The sequence below is a fragment of the Sander lucioperca genome, chromosome 5 (genome assembly GCF_008315115.2).
Source record: "Sander lucioperca isolate FBNREF2018 chromosome 5, SLUC_FBN_1.2, whole genome shotgun sequence".
In the NCBI taxonomy this organism is placed as follows: domain Eukaryota; kingdom Metazoa; phylum Chordata; class Actinopteri; order Perciformes; family Percidae; genus Sander; species Sander lucioperca.
The window spans coordinates 37,506,657-37,523,963 of NC_050177.1; the positions used below are offsets into that span (position 1 = coordinate 37,506,657).

The 17,307-nt window shown below is 39.2% G+C and overlaps 1 protein-coding gene across 1 annotated transcript; it reads left to right on the forward strand.

The window, feature by feature from the left end:
* The first annotated feature begins 4,019 nt into the window (after positions 1 to 4,019).
* On the forward strand, positions 4,020 to 16,947 carry naalad2 (N-acetylated alpha-linked acidic dipeptidase 2). The gene is made up of 20 exons (XM_031297213.2): positions 4,020 to 4,253; positions 4,834 to 4,942; positions 5,446 to 5,632; positions 7,121 to 7,222; positions 7,398 to 7,523; positions 9,641 to 9,721; positions 10,065 to 10,170; positions 10,260 to 10,353; positions 10,915 to 11,010; positions 11,638 to 11,723; positions 12,174 to 12,293; positions 12,378 to 12,460; positions 12,582 to 12,645; positions 12,781 to 12,848; positions 13,005 to 13,096; positions 13,387 to 13,477; positions 13,710 to 13,974; positions 14,122 to 14,203; positions 14,916 to 15,008; positions 16,332 to 16,947. Exons 1-20 carry the CDS (start codon positions 4,172 to 4,174, stop codon positions 16,519 to 16,521), a joined length of 2,217 nt encoding a protein of 738 aa, XP_031153073.1. The 5' UTR covers positions 4,020 to 4,171; the 3' UTR covers positions 16,522 to 16,947.
* Positions 16,948 to 17,307: the final 360 nt, after the last annotated feature.

Genomic DNA, 17,307 nt, shown 5'->3' on the forward strand with positions numbered 1-17,307 from the left:
AAGTCCTGGATTGAAAAAAATATACTTATGTAAAATTATGTAGGCCTAAGTATCATCAGGAAAATGTACTTGAAGTATTAAAAGTAAAAGTACTCAAGTTTTGTGTGCGAAATCTCAATTTTTAAAGTAACTAGTAACTAAAGGTGTCAGATTATTGTAGTGGAGTAAAAAGTACAATATTTATCTCTGAAATCTAGTGGAGTAGAACTAGAAAGTGGCATGTAAAGAAAAGACTCAAGTAAAGTACAAGTAGCCTACCTCAAATTTGTACTTAAGTACAGTATTTGAGGGGTGTAACGTTCCACCACTGGCAGCAATGATGATTAAAATCCTTTGATAATGACATATGCATAACTGCAGATTGGATGTCTTATTAAAAAGAGAGAGCATTTATTAGATTACCAACAGTTATATCTGCTTTATTACCAAATTAAAAGGGTAAACACCTGCCAACAGGATTTTTACAACCTGCTGACCCCAATTAATTCTTATAAATGTCTTATAACTAATCCATGGAGCATTACTAAATTATTTATTAACCATAATAAACCCATTAGTTACAACTTACCAACCCTTTGCTGTACTGCTCTTTCTAGTTTTATTTTTAATACATACTGTGTATATATATTTATACTTATATTGTTTATATTCTAATACTTGATTTTCTTAACCTTCTTTATTTAGAGAATGTGTGACATGCACCTACAACACCAAAACAAATTCCTTGTATGTGTAAAAAACGTACTTGGTAATAAAGCTTTTTCTGATTCTGATTCTGATTTATAAAGATTGCCTTATTAGAAAGTGGCCTCAAAGTGGCAAACCCAGCATAATCAATGCTTTAAAGGTGATAAGGCTTATTTTTGACATATGTGTTAATCTCTGAAATTTCTTTATAGTTTATAGATTTGTAGATTAATAATCTGAATTTTTGGGGGAAATGAGCCACATGACTGCAAATTATAAATACCTCAGAAGTGCACCAAATTCTAGATACCATCTCTGTGGGTTGTTGGCGCCATCCTGTGTCTTTAGTAAGAAATGTAATGAGAGAAGATTTCAATTGGACCAGAGATTTATCTTGAAATAAAGGACGTGTGTGCTGGAGAAAAAAAAAAAAAAAAATGAAAAGACAAATAAAGTAAAGTTGTGTCTACATGACTCCTCAGTCCAAATAAGTAATCTGCTACACTATATAACCAAAAGTATGTGGACACCTGCATCCACAACAGGCCAAACTCAATGCTACCGCAGTTATATTTTACACAATTATATAGCAGTTTATTCTTAGCAATTGACAAAACAATCTCACTTTAAGGGTCCATTTAGTAGCTGTTTTTGATCATGTGAGATTTATCAGCAAATGAATGAAGCTCCAGATCGGCTTTTAAACATGAGATTGTTTTGTAGTATGGGAAAGGCCATTTCCTGCTTCAATATTACAATGCCATCATGTCCTGAACCAGGTCTATACAGAAATAGTTTTCAGAGTTTTGTTTGGAAGAATTTGACTGGCCTGCACAGAGTCCTGGCCTCAACCCCATCCTACATTTTTGGGATGAAGTGGAACGCCAACTGCAGGCCTGGTCATATCAGTCAATAACAGTGGCAAATACTCTTCAGGCTGAAAGGAAGCCCTGCAGCCATGTTCCTAAATCTTGTAGAGAGTTTTCCCTGAAGAGTGGAGGCTGGTATAGCGGCATAATAATGGCTATTGTTTTTAAATTCAGCAATCACATAGGGGTGTAATGTTTTGGCCAGGTAGTGTACAATGACATATATTTTGTCAATGATGACAAAATATGGAGGGAAAAAGTTAGCAATATCAGATCATCATCAAAGTACTTGATCGTTACTAGGTTCCTTTCATAATCATCTGGGTTTTTTATTAGAATTTCTGGATCATAAATATTGATGTTCTTCATCAGAGTAAAACTGTAATTTGGTTTCAACATGTAGCTATAATATTTAAGGCTTTATAATTCCTGTAGACAGAAAGTGCACTGGGTTTCTTCACTGGTGATACTTGTGATAGCCCCATCCGACAAATATTTTTTTGTGTTTTAGATGTGTGATGGTTTATTTCTCAATGGAGTAATACTCCACTTTCCTGGAAAAATGCTAAATAATTCAAGCATAAGAGGTCATCGTACTGTGTTATGCCTAAATACACGCATTCCATTTTCAGTCACACAGCTGGCATGCATGTAAACAGCACATAATATTAATCTGCTGTTACATTTTATGATTTAATCATCACCCCAAGTCATGTTCATTTGATTGTGTAAAGTAACAAAATCCAGCATTGGTTTCAGGAGAACTTGGGTACCCAAACAACACAGTTCAAATGAAACCAAAACTGACCTCCCCATACCAGCTCAAGGCTGCTGGTTTAATGAAAGATTTCTCTCCAGAACAGCATGTTGAGGATAAGGCAGAGCTGTGGTCTGTGTCCTCCCCACATTCCTGAGGGCAGAGAGCCTCCTCCCCGCTTCACGCTCCAGCCCACCGCATGAAAGAGCCGTCCCCCACCCTACACAGCTGTTCACAGGACCAGGAGGGGTCGAGCACGACCGAGGCCTGCATGTCTCATAGTGTGGGAAAATATGTCTGATTATCTAAAGCAATATACACCGGTGCTGTAACTCGAGTTTCGTCCTGAACTGGAACCAAAGTGAGCCAAATTTTAATAAACTGACTCATTCCATAACACGGCTTCTTCTGTAAGATTCATAACCGAAACACTGTTTATTGTCTGTTTTGTTGGTTGATTAGTTTTGGTGACTGACTTACTTTATATTTTAACTTTATGTTGACTGAAGCTTCAGTAAACCAGCATATGAATCAGGAAGCCGGAAGCCCAGTTCTGCCAGAAAAAAAAAGAGAAAGAAAGATGAAAAGTTCTGCATGATAGAAATAAATATTCATACTAAGTCCATTTTGACTGGTCAGAAGGTTGACTTTCTAAGTCAAATTACTAAATTTTAACTCACTTATGATATACTACTTTAAAATGTTGACTCAGTATCTCATACTTTTTACTTTGTAAGTCCAAATAGTTACTTACTGTGAGTATTTCTATTATATCTTGTCTATTTTGTATGCATTTCTGATCTTGGGCTCCCACAGATACAGTATGTGATGATGAGGCACATTTGTAAAACAAAAAAAAAATTTAAGATTATTTTTTGGGCTTTTCCCGCCTTTATTTGATAGGACAGGTGAAAAAGTGGAGAGAGAGGAGGAAGACATGCAGGAAATCGTCACAGGTCGGATTCAAACCCTGGACCACTGCGTCGAGGCATAAACCTCTCAGTAGCCTATATGTGCACCTGCTCTACCAATGATCCAACCCGGCCACCACATTTGTTGTCTTTGGATATGAATAAAAGCATCTGCAGCTGGTGTTAATTATATGATTTTCTATCTACCCACCCATATATCTTAGTGCCAGGTAACCAGCTGAACTTCAATAGACTGTTGAGGAAATTTCAATAAACAGATGGGTCACAAATTAGGATACCCAACATAAAGTGTGTTAATAAGTTGTTAGTGAGCCTCCTGAAAAGTTTCAGCGCTCTTTGGCGTCAAGTCTCTGAAAGTTTCCTGATAGCATAAAATCATTCTTCCAAAACATACTCCCTAATTTGGTCTTGGTGGGGAGAGAGCATTGTCCAAAATGTTGGTCCAAAATGTCTCATATGTTCTGCTGACTGTGAAAGCCATATTGTATGACCAAAAAGGATTTGGTCACCATGGATCCTGGATCCTTTTTGATTCTAGCATATAACCGCAGAACAACGTTTTCACATTGAGCTGAGTAGAGGTATGATTCAGTGTTGCTCAGTAAAGAGTCACTCTTGACTCCTTGCTGCACTGAATTGTGAAATACAGCTTATTCTTGGCCATCTAGTCTCGGGTGAGTAGGAATACTGAGTCAGCACATGAATGACCAAGGTGCACAAGACAACTAGCTCCCTCTTTGTATTTCTCTGCAACTTGTCACCCCCTCCCTCCTCCTTCCTCCCTCTGTCTGTCTCACTCTATCTCGCTGTGCTATACCGTCACTGTGCACTACTTAAACAAATTACTCTCTATCTCTGCGAACGTGCTCTGCAGTGTCAGTGGTGTCGGTGCGTGCAGCCTCTGGGACATAGGCTACTGCTTTAAAATGAGAAAGGAGAGCAGGCTAATTCGGTGGATCGGGTGGATTGTGGTTGTGACAGCTTTGGTGTTGCTGGGCTTCATCATAGGTAAGACATGATAACACAACACAAAATTAAACAGGACCGTGATATCTAGCCTACTATGCTTTGCGTGTTTGTTGTTGATTAAGAGTGTATGGTAAAGGCAGTTGCTGAAATAAAATATAAGGAGATAACATTTTGTAACTCTGATACGCTATCAAATATAGCCTACTCGCTGTTTAAGTTAAATCTTGAAGGTGGCGATGTGTGTGTGTGTGTGTGTGTGTGTGTGTGTGTGTGTGTGTGTGTGTGTGTGTGTGTGTGTGTGTGTGTCACTACTCTGACACATTTCACGTATGCCTGCTCACAGCAGGTTCACACACGGTGTCCATAACCTCAACTCCATTTGAAATATAATTTCTAACATAATAGGAAACTTTTGTTATGATTTAAAACAACTGGGCAGTGAGTGACGTGGATTAAATCATACTTTTTTACTTTTTATACTTTTCATCAAGTGATACAGTGGTGACTGAACTGTCTGGTCTGTACTCTGTACTCTGTACTCTGTGTGTGTGTGTGTGTGTGTGTGTGTGTGTGTGTGTGTGTGTGTGTGTGTGTGTGTGTGTGTGTGTGATCACTGTAGGATGGTTTGCAAAGCCCACTACAAACACTACAAACCAAATTGCTTCCAGCAAGTATCTGAGGGAGTTTCTGGATGAAATGCAGTCAGACCAGATCAGAGAGCATCTCAGGTAACATAACACACTAAACCTGTCCTGTCCATCCAACCAACCTGTCCTGTAATCCGAGACCCCTCCCTAGGCTGGACTTCCTTCAGGACGACTCACTAAACCAAATTTCTTTCCCAATTTGACACGTCACAGTAAGAAAGGCACAGGTTCAAATAATCAAATGAGTGATGGTGGAATCCCATGTAGCTGTTTCAGTTTAAGGTAGCTGGTATTGTGCATGCTGGTTCGCTGTTTCACACTGTTATGACTTACTGGGACATGTGAATAGAACAGAGCCATTGTTAATTAGTAACAACTGTTATATGACAAGTCAAAATGTATGTTGTAAAAAGGCTTTTTAGACTTATGGATCCATGCTGTGTTCATGTGAATTCAAGGTTACAACAACAGCTTTGCATGCACATAAGTCTACTTTTTATTTTTTTATTTATGTTTTCTAAAAAAAACATTTTCATTCAAGTGACTGCTAGTCCTGTGACTGACTGTTTACATCCTCTCCACAGGAAATTTACACGACTCCCCCACCTGGCTGGTACAGAGCAGAATCTGAGATATGCAGAGCAGATCAGGAAAGAGTGGCTGGAGTTTGGACTGGACTCAGTGGAGATGGTGCCCTATGACGTCCTGTTGTCCTATCCCAACAAATCACAGCCAAACTACATCTCAATAGTTGATCAGCTTGGCAGTGAGGTACAGTAGGCCTACATGGACACATCCAGCCAAATGCACTCATACTTTGGCCACATTTAATTTCAATCTTTCTATAAAAGCCAAGTCTTGCAAAAACCTCTGTACTCATTTCTGGTGCAATATTGTCATTATTGTTAGCTCCCATCTATTATAGCATTAGGATATCAGTCAGCGCCAGTTTATTCTACAGCTACCACTTAAATAATTTACTATTTGCATGCCTTGTGTTCACAGTGAGAAACTAATTTTAATGATAGCCAAACCTTTTGTGATGCTAACCCATTTAATACTCCATTCTCCACACCCAACCCCCCCTGGTGATTACAACTTCAAAGGAATTGTAATTTTTTCAAGCACATGAACAATAACAGTCCAAACCCAGTGACTACTTCTCAGTCTGTTTGGGGAGATAAAACAGTTGCAGCGTGCATGTGAAGATCATACAGATTCTTTAAAAACACAGCCACATATTGCTCCAGGCCTCCTCTCCACCTCCATACAACACTGCAATACAGCGTATTCAAGTCCAAGGTCCTTTTATATGTAGACTTGTGGAGATAAACCTCTGTATGTGTCTAATGAGTAGAGATAATGATACCGCACAGAGGCAAACAAGAGAAAACAGACCAGGGTTTACTGCACGGCCATATTGCAGCATGCTGCTATGCATTCAGGTACTTTAACACAATAAGGTTTTACATTTCAGATGACAACAATTCACTGAACTGCACACAGATCTAATCAGTGCAAAACATGACCCCTGTGACTGTAGCAGCATCTTACTGCTGTTGGCAGAGGTGCAGCTAATTCATTTTTAACTATGTTATTAAGCTAGAGCTGCAAGAAATGATTATATATATTATGGTATAATCAGCTGATTATGTTCTCCAGTCAATGATGGATTGTTTGGTTCGTAAAGAAAATAGAAAATAGTGAGAAATGCTGTATAAAATAAAATAACCCAGAGCCCACAGTGACACCTTCACGTTGCTTGTTTTGTCCAACCATTGGATGAGCTATGACAAAAAATAAAATAAAATAAATAAAACATTCAAATAATTCATTTGACAACTGGAACCATGAAATGTTTGGCATTATTGCATTAAAAATGACTTTCATTTACATAAATATATAAATATATATAAAATATAAATCAGTTAATTGATTATTCAACTAATAAATAAATAGCAATGGTTTAATCTATGATGAAAATCTTAATTTTTAAAGTAGCTAGTAGCCGTCAGATAAATTTAGTGGAATTGAAGTATGCAATAGCATGAAACTATGATACTCAGGTAAATTACAAATAACTTAAATGTGTATAAGTACAGTATTTGAGTAAATGTAGTTTCATTCCACCTCTGCTTATTTCTCAGAGTTGACAGTGGATACGTTAAAGATTTCCAGGCATTTACCACAGAGAATAAAGGGCTGCCTATCTCATCAATATTTCCTCTAATTTAATCTGTGCTTATCTTTCATTCACAGGTTTTTAACACTTCCTTGGCTGAGCCAGTTCCAGCGGGTTATGAAGATGTTTCTAACATTGTGCCTCCATACAGTGCCTTCTCTGCCAAAGGACAACCTGAGGTACACACATCCACACACATACAAACTTATCTTACTGACAAGAAGACTAATGTTTAAGTACCTTTTCACTGCACTAGTAAAAGTAAAGTGAACATGGATTTTAAACATTGACCATCCCAATCCTCCACTCTCTGATAATCTAAGATGTCTCCTCTTACTGTCTCTCTCTCTGCAGGGGGATTTGGTGTATGTTAACTATGGTCGAACAGAAGACTTTTTCCAGTTAGAGAGGGAGATGGGCATCAATGTTACTGGGAAGATTGTCATCGTCAGATATGGAAAAATATTCAGAGGCAATAAGGTAGGAAAGTTCTTGGTCATACATAAAACCCTGTTGAATAATTTGGCTACACTTTACTTGAAGGTATCTACATAAGAGTGACATGACACTGTCATGAACGTGTCATAAACATTATAAACAATAGGGGTGGGAATCACCAGAGGCCTTACGATACGATATCATCACGATACTTATGTCACGATACGATATTATTGAGATTTTAAACATATTGCAATATTCTGCGATATATTGCAATTCATTACCTTTTTCCCATTGTTCATCTCAATTCAATTGTATTGCTGCAAAATGGGATAGTCAAGCAGACAAACTGACCAACACATATATAATAAAAGATCGATACTTGGCGTCTGTGTATTGATACAGTATTGCCACGGAAAATATTGCGATACTATGCTGTAGCGATTTTTTCCCCCACCCCTAATAAACAAGTCATAAACGTTTATGACATAACGCTTCTTTTTTTTATGATACATTTTTTGTTATTTTTATATTTTTTACATACAACATACAGAACAAATAAATGCACTCGAACAAGAACCAAAACCCTCTCCCACCCCCCACCCTCTGCCGTCTCGAGGAAAACAAAACAAACCAATATACAAAAAACAAAAACAAAAATCACACCTTGCCTAGTCACTCTCCTCTAATGCTTGTGATGTTGTGATCAGCCAGCGCTGAGCTATCATTTTCTTGGTTGCGGTTGAGCCGCTAGCCAAATTTTCTTCTGTCTCCCAAGCAGGTGTAATATAGAGTCATCATTAAGTAACAAAACGGTCGGGTCAGTAGGAATTCGACATCCTATCACATCAGATATTATTGATGTTGTTTTATTCCAAAACTCATGCACCTGTTCACACTCCCAGACCATGTGCAGGAAAATTCCAGTTTGTTCAGGTTGACAGAACGTGCAATAGGGAGTAGGAATGACTTTAGAGATGTATCTCTTTTGAGGAGTCCAATATGTCCTATGGCATATGTTGAAGTGGATCTGCTGGTGATTTAGGTTCTTGGAACAATGGAAAATGTTGTCCCAAACTGTCTCCCAATTAATTATGTTCCCCTCAGGGCTCAGCTCTCGCTCCCATTTCTTTACTATTGGGAGTTCTCCTACGGATACTTGCATCAGTTTAGCATAAATCCTGGACACTAATCCTCCCACAGGAGAATCAACAAGCCATTTAACGATTGGGTGCGTCTCAAGACGTCCCCATGGCACTCCATAACATTTTAGGGCTGATCTTAAGCGAAGATAAAGGAAGAAGGATGTCCTAGGAACCTCAAAGTTAGCTCTCAAGTCTTCAAAACTTAACATACCTTCCTCATTGAATAGTTGGTCTAAAGTATAAATACCTCTGTCACTCCACTGGTTACAAACAAATGGTTTGTTACCAGACATTAAGTGTATGTTGTGCCAAATTGGGGTGTTCAAATGCCACTTATTGGTGTAGCGTAGTTGCTCCTCCACCTGTTTAAAGTTGGTCAATGTGTTGGTGATAATAGGGCCATAGGCTAGCATACACTTTTTTGGACACACACCTGCAAAGGCAAGGTCTTGCGGTCTTAGACTTCCAGTGAGGCTTTGCTCTATTTCTGTCCATGGGACTGTAGATGAGGGGTCCATCCACACTCTGAGGGCCCGTAGCTGAAAGGCTCTGTGGTACACTTTAAGGTTGTTAGGTCGTGTTTGTGGTACGTTGCAGGGTAGAGTATTTTGGCCTAGGTTGTTTATTATTCCAAATATACTTTTTGTCATGACAAGTTATGGTTAGAGTTAGGGTTAGGATTCATATGTTATGACACTGTCATGACTGTGTCATGACAGTGTCATGTCACTCTTATGTAGATACCTTCAAGTAAAGTGTTACCACTTGTCAGTCACTGAGTATTGTACAAAAATTAAAAGGATACCTGAGGTTAAATGTGCTGGAAACTTACATCTCAAACACAGCTGAATACATGCAGCCATTTTAAAACATCTTAATATTTAATGCAATTCGTCAATGTCAAACCAATCGCTGATATTTTGTTATGCACACAGAAAAAAAAGGACAGCAATAAACAACGTTTTGTACACCATCAAAATTACTAACTTCTCTCTGTCTGTCTCGCTCCACCAGGTGAAAAACGCCATGTTAGCCGGAGCAAAGGGAATCATTATGTTCTCAGATCCAGCAGATTACTGGGCTGCTGGAGTCCAGGTAGAGTATTCTGCAAAATTTTAACCAGAGTATTTTTGTTATAATTTGTGGATTATGGACTGTGTGTGTGTGTATGTTTTGGATGATAAGCCTTAAAACAAGCCTTCATCAGTAGCAGAGTCTACCAACAACAACTACAAATTCATGATCTGGATCATAATTCGAAACAGTAGCAGATTCTACAAGAATTATTCAAGATTCAAAGATTCAAGAATGTACAGTACATCATCTCTGTTAATATTTGAATCCTGGGTACAAATGCGATCTGTTTATTCAAATAAATGTGTGTGTGTGTGTGTGTGTGTGTGTGTGTGTGTGTGTGTGTGTGTGTGTGTGTGTGCAGCCCTACCCTGATGGCTGGAACCTACCCGGTGGAGGAGCTCAGAGAGGGAATGTTCTCAACCTGAATGGAGCAGGAGACCCACTCACACCAGGGTACCCCGCTAAAGGTGTGCCTATTTATACACTACATGGGTTACAGCCTGTATGAGTGCATACATGTGTGTGAGTTTATGTCACACAGTGTGCTCTCTTACAGAATACACCTACAGATTCAGCCTTGAGGACGCAGTGGGACTTCCCAAGATTCCTGTGCATCCAATTGGCTTCCATGATGCAATTCACCTGCTCAAGTAAAAATGTTTCAGTTTTCTTTTTTTACACTTACGCTATTTGGAAAAAGTCTACCGCCACGCTAGCGGCTCTGTGGAGCTGACGTCTAACATGCTAACATGCACACAATGATAATGTTAACATGCTGATAATTAGGTAGCGTTCACCTCAATTTAGGGTTAGCTGAAGCTGATGGGAATGCCACAGGTTTAGAAGGTATGCAGTCATTAAGCAAATTATTGGACAAATTAAAAAAACTGACCTGATGGTGGCTCTAGGTGAAAGGTCAGGGGATTAACAAAGTTATTAAAAATTTAACCTGTGGGGGACATAAATGTATTTGCAAAATGTCATGGCAATCTATCCAATAGTTGTTGAGATATTTCAGTCTGGACCAAACTGGTGGACCAACTGAGGGACAGACAGACAGACGCTATCATGGCTAACAACTACTACTTAATTGGAATCTTGAATTTAGAGCATGAAACATTTTATTGGGCTCTCTAAATGAAATTAGCAGCTGATTTGTATTTTAAGAATATGTAAATTAATAAATAACAGTTACAGTTGTTGTTCAACAGGAACATGGGAGGACCGATTCCACCCAACAACTGGAAAGGAGCTCTGAATGTCTCCTACAAGATTGGTCCAGGCTTTACGGATGACTTCAGGAGCCAGTAAGTGCTTACATTAAGCTTTTATGTCCAGTGTCACAGTGATCACTTGAGTCCACTCGACCCTGTGATAATGTGATTTTCCCTTCCACCTACTTTCTTCACAATATAACTCTTTCCTCACCAGTTGATGGTCTCTTTTCTCCTGCTTCACTGCTGTCGTCACTCTTTAGTGGCTTTATTAGTGTTTGGATTGCTTCTCCATGTTGTTGCTTTTTGTCTTGCTCAGTTTTAGTGACCCAGTGGCAAGTAGCCAACACTGACATACAATGGAGGCCTTTGTAACCCCTGTGTGTGAGAGACATACATAACACATCCACACACAAACAAGCTGCACAAATTAAGGATGTACAACAGTAATGAGGTATTTTTGTGCTTTTGAACTGTGGTGAATGTTTTGTGGATTTCTGGAGCAACAGCCACCATAACAACAAATAGAATCAATTTTCACAAAAGAATCAAAAAACACCATTCTTTGTGAATGTTTTCTATTTCCAAATTCTGCTCAGGTTAGTCATTTCTTGTTCAAAGTAACTCTATTGATCTGTTTCCCCTGTGTTTCTTTTTTTGTTGCTGTATCTCCTTCTTCCCTGTGTGTGCATCACCCCTTCCTTAATCTGTCTGTCTCAGGAAGGTGCGTATGAACATCCACACTAACAACCAGCTTACCAGAATCTATAACGTTATTGGCAGGATTAGAGGAGCTCTGGAGCCAGGTACGGTACCACAACCCAACCGTCTCTAATCATTCATTAAAGCTTTTCGCAACATTGTACAAACAACCAACAGATGCGCGTAACACTAATTATGCCAATATGGGTAATACTGATATAATCAAAAGGAGAATGAACTAATTTAAATGCCTTTTGGTCAGGAGCTTTAGTGGCTTTACTCTATTTTAAACACTGAGGCTTCGATCAAAACTGTCAAAAAAATACAGTGTATCAGTCTCTTGAGTAAGTGCCTGTTTTTGGTGCAAAGGTTCTGTGCTAGAATGAACTATTTGGTTGCATTTGTATATTTGAGAAATACTGTAAACAATACAAATATAAAAACTGTGTAAAATTATTAAAGAAATTCTCATAATTTGTCTCTCTTTCTATTTTCCTCCCGTTAATATGTCTTGTTGTTGTTGTTGTTGGCTGTGTGTGTCTGTGTGAGTGTAGACAGGTATGTGATTCTGGGAGGGCACCGGGATGCCTGGGTGTTTGGAGGAATTGATCCCATGTCTGGTGCTGCAGTGGTCCACGAAACTGTCAGGAGCGCTGGCAGGCTGCTCAGTAAAGGTACGTCTCTGCAAGTGTGTGAGTGAATAATGGTGTCAATGGTCAGAGTACCTAGTGAGTGTGTGTGTGTGTGTGTGTGTGTAGGCTGGAGGCCTAGGAGGACTTTAATATTTGCCAGCTGGGATGCAGAGGAGTTTGGATTGCAGGGATCTACAGAATGGGCAGAGGTACTCATACACCAACCCATATGCCCTCACACACTTACACTTAACACACACACACACACACACACACACACACACACACACATACACACACACACTGACCACGCTTCGCCCTTCTTAACAGGACAATGCCAAGCTGCTGCAGGAGAGAGCTGTGGCCTACATTAATGCCGACTCTGCCATTGAGGGTGAGTGTGTTTGTGTGGACAGCTCAAAATCCCCAATAATTATAGACATGTTGATGTATGTATGTTATGTATGTTGATGAGGCTGTATTAGTTTTGGTGTGTGCGTGTGTGTGTGTGTGTCTAATTGAATTCCAGGCATGTACACACTGAGGGTTGACTGCACTCCGTCTCTACACACTTTAGTGTATGACATCACCAAGCAGGTGAGCAGACGTATACTCACAAAAGAAATGGTACATCTGAAATTGATTTGAGTGAATACATATTGCCATTCATGCTCACTTTTACTATATGCTGTATTCCTGTCTTTCTCTCTGCCTCGTCTCTTTCTCTTTTTTTTCTTCTATGTTTGCGTGTAGATAGCCAGTCCAGAAGAAGGAGAGGAAGGTGTTTCTCTGTACGATAGTTGGCATAAGAGGGACAACTGGACAAATGACCGCGATGCACCCCGGTACAAAGTTGCCTGTTCTGGTCAGGGTGTACACGTATAACAACAAAACCTACAATAAAAAAACAACAAGATGATTACTATTTCTTCAATGCAACTGTTGGAGAAATATGGAATGCAGTTTGGATGCACTATGCAAAGATGTATATGTCTCATGTCTCCGTATGGCAATGTGTTGGGTTTAAAACAAGATTGGAATGTAAAATTTGTTAGCTAATCATTAAAACGATCAAGAAATTAATTAATTAAACAAATCACTAAATCAGCCTGTCTGTCCTCCTGTCCTCCTGTAGGATCAATAAGCTCGGGTCAGGCAGTGATTTTGAGGCCTATTTCATCCGTCTAGGAATTGCTGCAGGCAGAGCCAGATACACCAAGAACAAGGTAAGACATGCTGCACCTAACATTACACACTGTTATTATATTTGAATATATTGCTGTATGTGTTTACTTACATTTACTATTGTAAGCTTACAGTATAGTGCATGTCCATTTTGTCTTAAATTAAGGGTTGAGTTAAGGTTAGATTATAAGTAGAAAGTGAGGAAAGTATCTTTATGGTAAAGGGTTACTGTGAGCCTCCATGGACTCAGTGAAATATCCTCTGTGCTTTCAGATAACAGAGCGGTACAGCAGCTATCCAGTCTATCACAGTGTGTATGAAACCTTTGAAATAGTGGAGAGGTTTTACGACCCCTCCTTCAAGAGGCTTCGGGCAGTGGCCCAGGTGAGAGGCGGGCTCATCTTCCAATTGGCCGATTCCCTGCTCCTCCCTCTCGATGTCAACCAGTATGCAGATTCACTGAGGAAGTATGCGAAGAGCATCGCACAGCTGGCACAGAGACACCCAGAGCAGATGAAGATGTATGAGGTGTCGTTTGGTTAGTTGATTTTGGTAACTGTGTGCTCTGACTATGCTAATTAAATATTAAGTTTAAGTGTAGTTAAAATGTTTGAACGAGTTAGCCAACCCGCTGACTTTTACAAGAATCTCCTTGCATTTAATTTATTTTTTCCTATATTTTCAGATTCATTGTTTTCTGCTGTTGAGAACTTCACCATTGCAGCCAGGGATTTCCATGAGCGCCTGCAGACTCTCAACAGAGAAGAGTAAGAGTGTCCAAACAAATGCTGAAATATGTTGGTGTGAATGCTCTAGTTTATGCTTCGAAATGTACACTCAGTGTACTTTTGTACTTTACTTTGTACACCTGTACAATCTATTGGAATCAAACAGTTCTGCCATAAATGTTTCCGTTATGAAGTTAATAATGTTCAGTTTGTGTTGACAGTGTCAGAAATGTGTAAATTCAATTATATGTTTATCAATGAAGTCATAGTTAAAAGTGGTGTTGTACTGGATTACATTATATTGAGAGCTGTTCAATTTTTTTGCATTTTCGCATTTTAATACATGAGGGGGGCAGAATAATACAAACACCTCTGAAGACAATTTAGTCCAGTATTTTATTTTTTCATTGGTATATTTAATAGGGATACAAATTGCTGTTGCAATGCACCAGAGTTAGCCAGGAGGTTATTTTTATCTGTAGTTCCTGGACAGATGTTACACATGGTTACCTAAAAAAGGATATAAGATTAAAATTACAAAGAACAACACCGGCACTAACTATAACCTCAATTCTAAAACATATAATGTAATTCAGACCTCTATGACAAAATAAAAAACTCACCATAAAAATAGACTTTAAGGCAGAACAGCTGTATTGGATTGTTTGTGCGTGTGTAATAATAAAGTGGACACTAAGTCAGGACCAGTCAAGTGTGTGTGCAAGGCATTTCATGTGCATGTGTGTATCAGTCCTCTGCAGGTACGTGTCATGAATGATCAGCTCATGTACCTGGAGAGAGCCTTCATAGACCCCCTGGGTTTACCTGGCAGACCCTTCTACAGGTTAGTCACACACGCCCTCTGTAATGGTCAGTAAGATTTAGGTCAGCATCACTGGTTTCATAATTCAGTTAATCCGTCAAATATTTTTTTTACAGCAGACATTTAGACATGTCATAGTAGAAAAAGGACAGGTGTTACTAATGATATTAACGCTGGCTCTGTTGAATGCCCATTATCTCTCCCCCACTCTCCCACCCACTTTTAATTTAAGCATAGTTAAGCTCTGTTTGATCAGCAGATCTATTTTTTTGCAACTGACCATTGGATGACGTTGTTTATCATATAAGAGGTAAAGATAAAGAGCCTGATTCTCCAGAAAAACACTGTGGTGTGGTGTACCTCAGAGGGTAGAACCTCAGTTCCGAGATCAGGTGGCGCGAGCTGTAGTTCCAATGAGACAACCTGTAGGGGGACCGAAGCGGGAAACGTTCTCTAGTGTTGCTTTAAAGGGGAACTATGCCATTTTTTTAGCTTAATTTACCTTAACTGAACAGCTTTGGAGTCATTGGAATGGTCATATGACTTTTTTCGGATTTTGAATGGTGGTCCCCCTAGCGCCGTGAGTGGAAAAACCACCCTTGCGACTTTTGGCCTCAGTGTCAGGAAGTATCACGTGATATCAGGTCTTGCGATGTAACAAATTGCTCACAGCACTGCATAAATACAGGAATCGGCTAGCTATAAGAACAAGGTAGCGATGGAGTTTTTCACACTATCATCATGGCTGAGCCGGCAAAAAAGAAGCAGAAAGCTCGGAAAGCATTGTCGGAGGAACAGAGAAAGAGGAAACGGCAGACTGACCGAGCGAGGAGTCAGACACAAGTAAACATAGGAGCTGCCAAACATCTATTCCGAAGCTGTAGGGGGAGCTCTATAGAGAAACCTGCGAGCAAAAAGCGAGAAAAACTGCATGTGCTGCTGTAAATGTACCCCCATGGAGAATGTGAATTATACTACAGTGTGTCTGTGCTTTGCATCATTACTCTTGCCAAGTTCACATTTTCTCCTACATTAAAGCCAAGCTTACATTCCTTTATTCAACATTTCTCCTACATTAAAGCCATGTTTACATTCCTTTATTCAACATATTTTGCATATTCCACAATGAAAAAAGGAATGGCCTTCTGTTGTTGTCATCTGACACATTTTTAGCTGCATTTTTAAACCCTTATAATTTTGGTTTCCCTACTTTTCAGTGACATAGTTTCTTTGTTACAGATTTGTATAAATATTTGCAATTATATCATAAGTAGTGATTATTACTTGCTGCAGTGTCCTTAATGGTAACAGAAGTTTGACTGTATATCCCCTTCTCTGTTTCAGGCATGTGATTTTTGCTCCCAGCAGCCATAATAAATATGCAGGGGAGTCTTTCCCTGGGATCTATGATGCATTGTTTGACATCGAGAACTCAGCTGATCCAGAGAAGGCCTGGGAGGAAGTCAAGCGCCAAATCAGCATCGCAGCATTCACCGTTCATTCTACTGCCATGACACTAACACCACCTGCATGAAGCACACAACAAGGCGTCTAAAGCTATGTGATTGAGCTATCTATTGACAATTATGTTAAAACACCAGAATGTGAAGAGAGGGAACATGCTACCTGCGACACACACAGAGATGGACAATCCCTGTCATGTTCCAGGAACATCCAGAGCTCAGTAATACAGTGAATCTCTGAGTGCCATTAGCAGATTACATCTTAATGATTTGTTATGAAGCTACAGTGAAGTAATAATTTATGTTTTACATTTTTTGTTCTTGTTTTGTAATAATAGTCTCTGTCTGCAAGTGAGCCCGATAAAATCAATCCATCCTTGACAGTTAAACAACTGTCCATGTTGGTCTGACGTCCCTGCTGATATTTTTTAATAAATGACTTTCCTTAAAGGCACAAATTACTTTTGCGCACACCAAGAAAATACAAGAAAATGTAATGATAAAGCTGCATTAAACCAGATTTCAGCAGATGTGTTAAATCTGTCGTCTGAGCAGCTCTGTCTTGTACTTTCTTATGTTGATTTTTCAATTCCAGGATTAAAACATTAACTATTTACAGGTTACTAAAAAGAGGCAAGGAAAGCCCAGGAATAAGAGAGTTATGTATGACATGCACAAAGCTCACAGGCCATATTTGAACATGGCCTGCATTGCTGTCTGCAACAGTGTTTTTATTTTAATACTAGTCTAATACTCAGTCATAACTTTTCAAATTCTACACGTGTTAAATCTCCTCTTAAACTATATTTTTATCTGAGAACTTGGTTTTACTATTACTATAACGGAAGATGTTCACT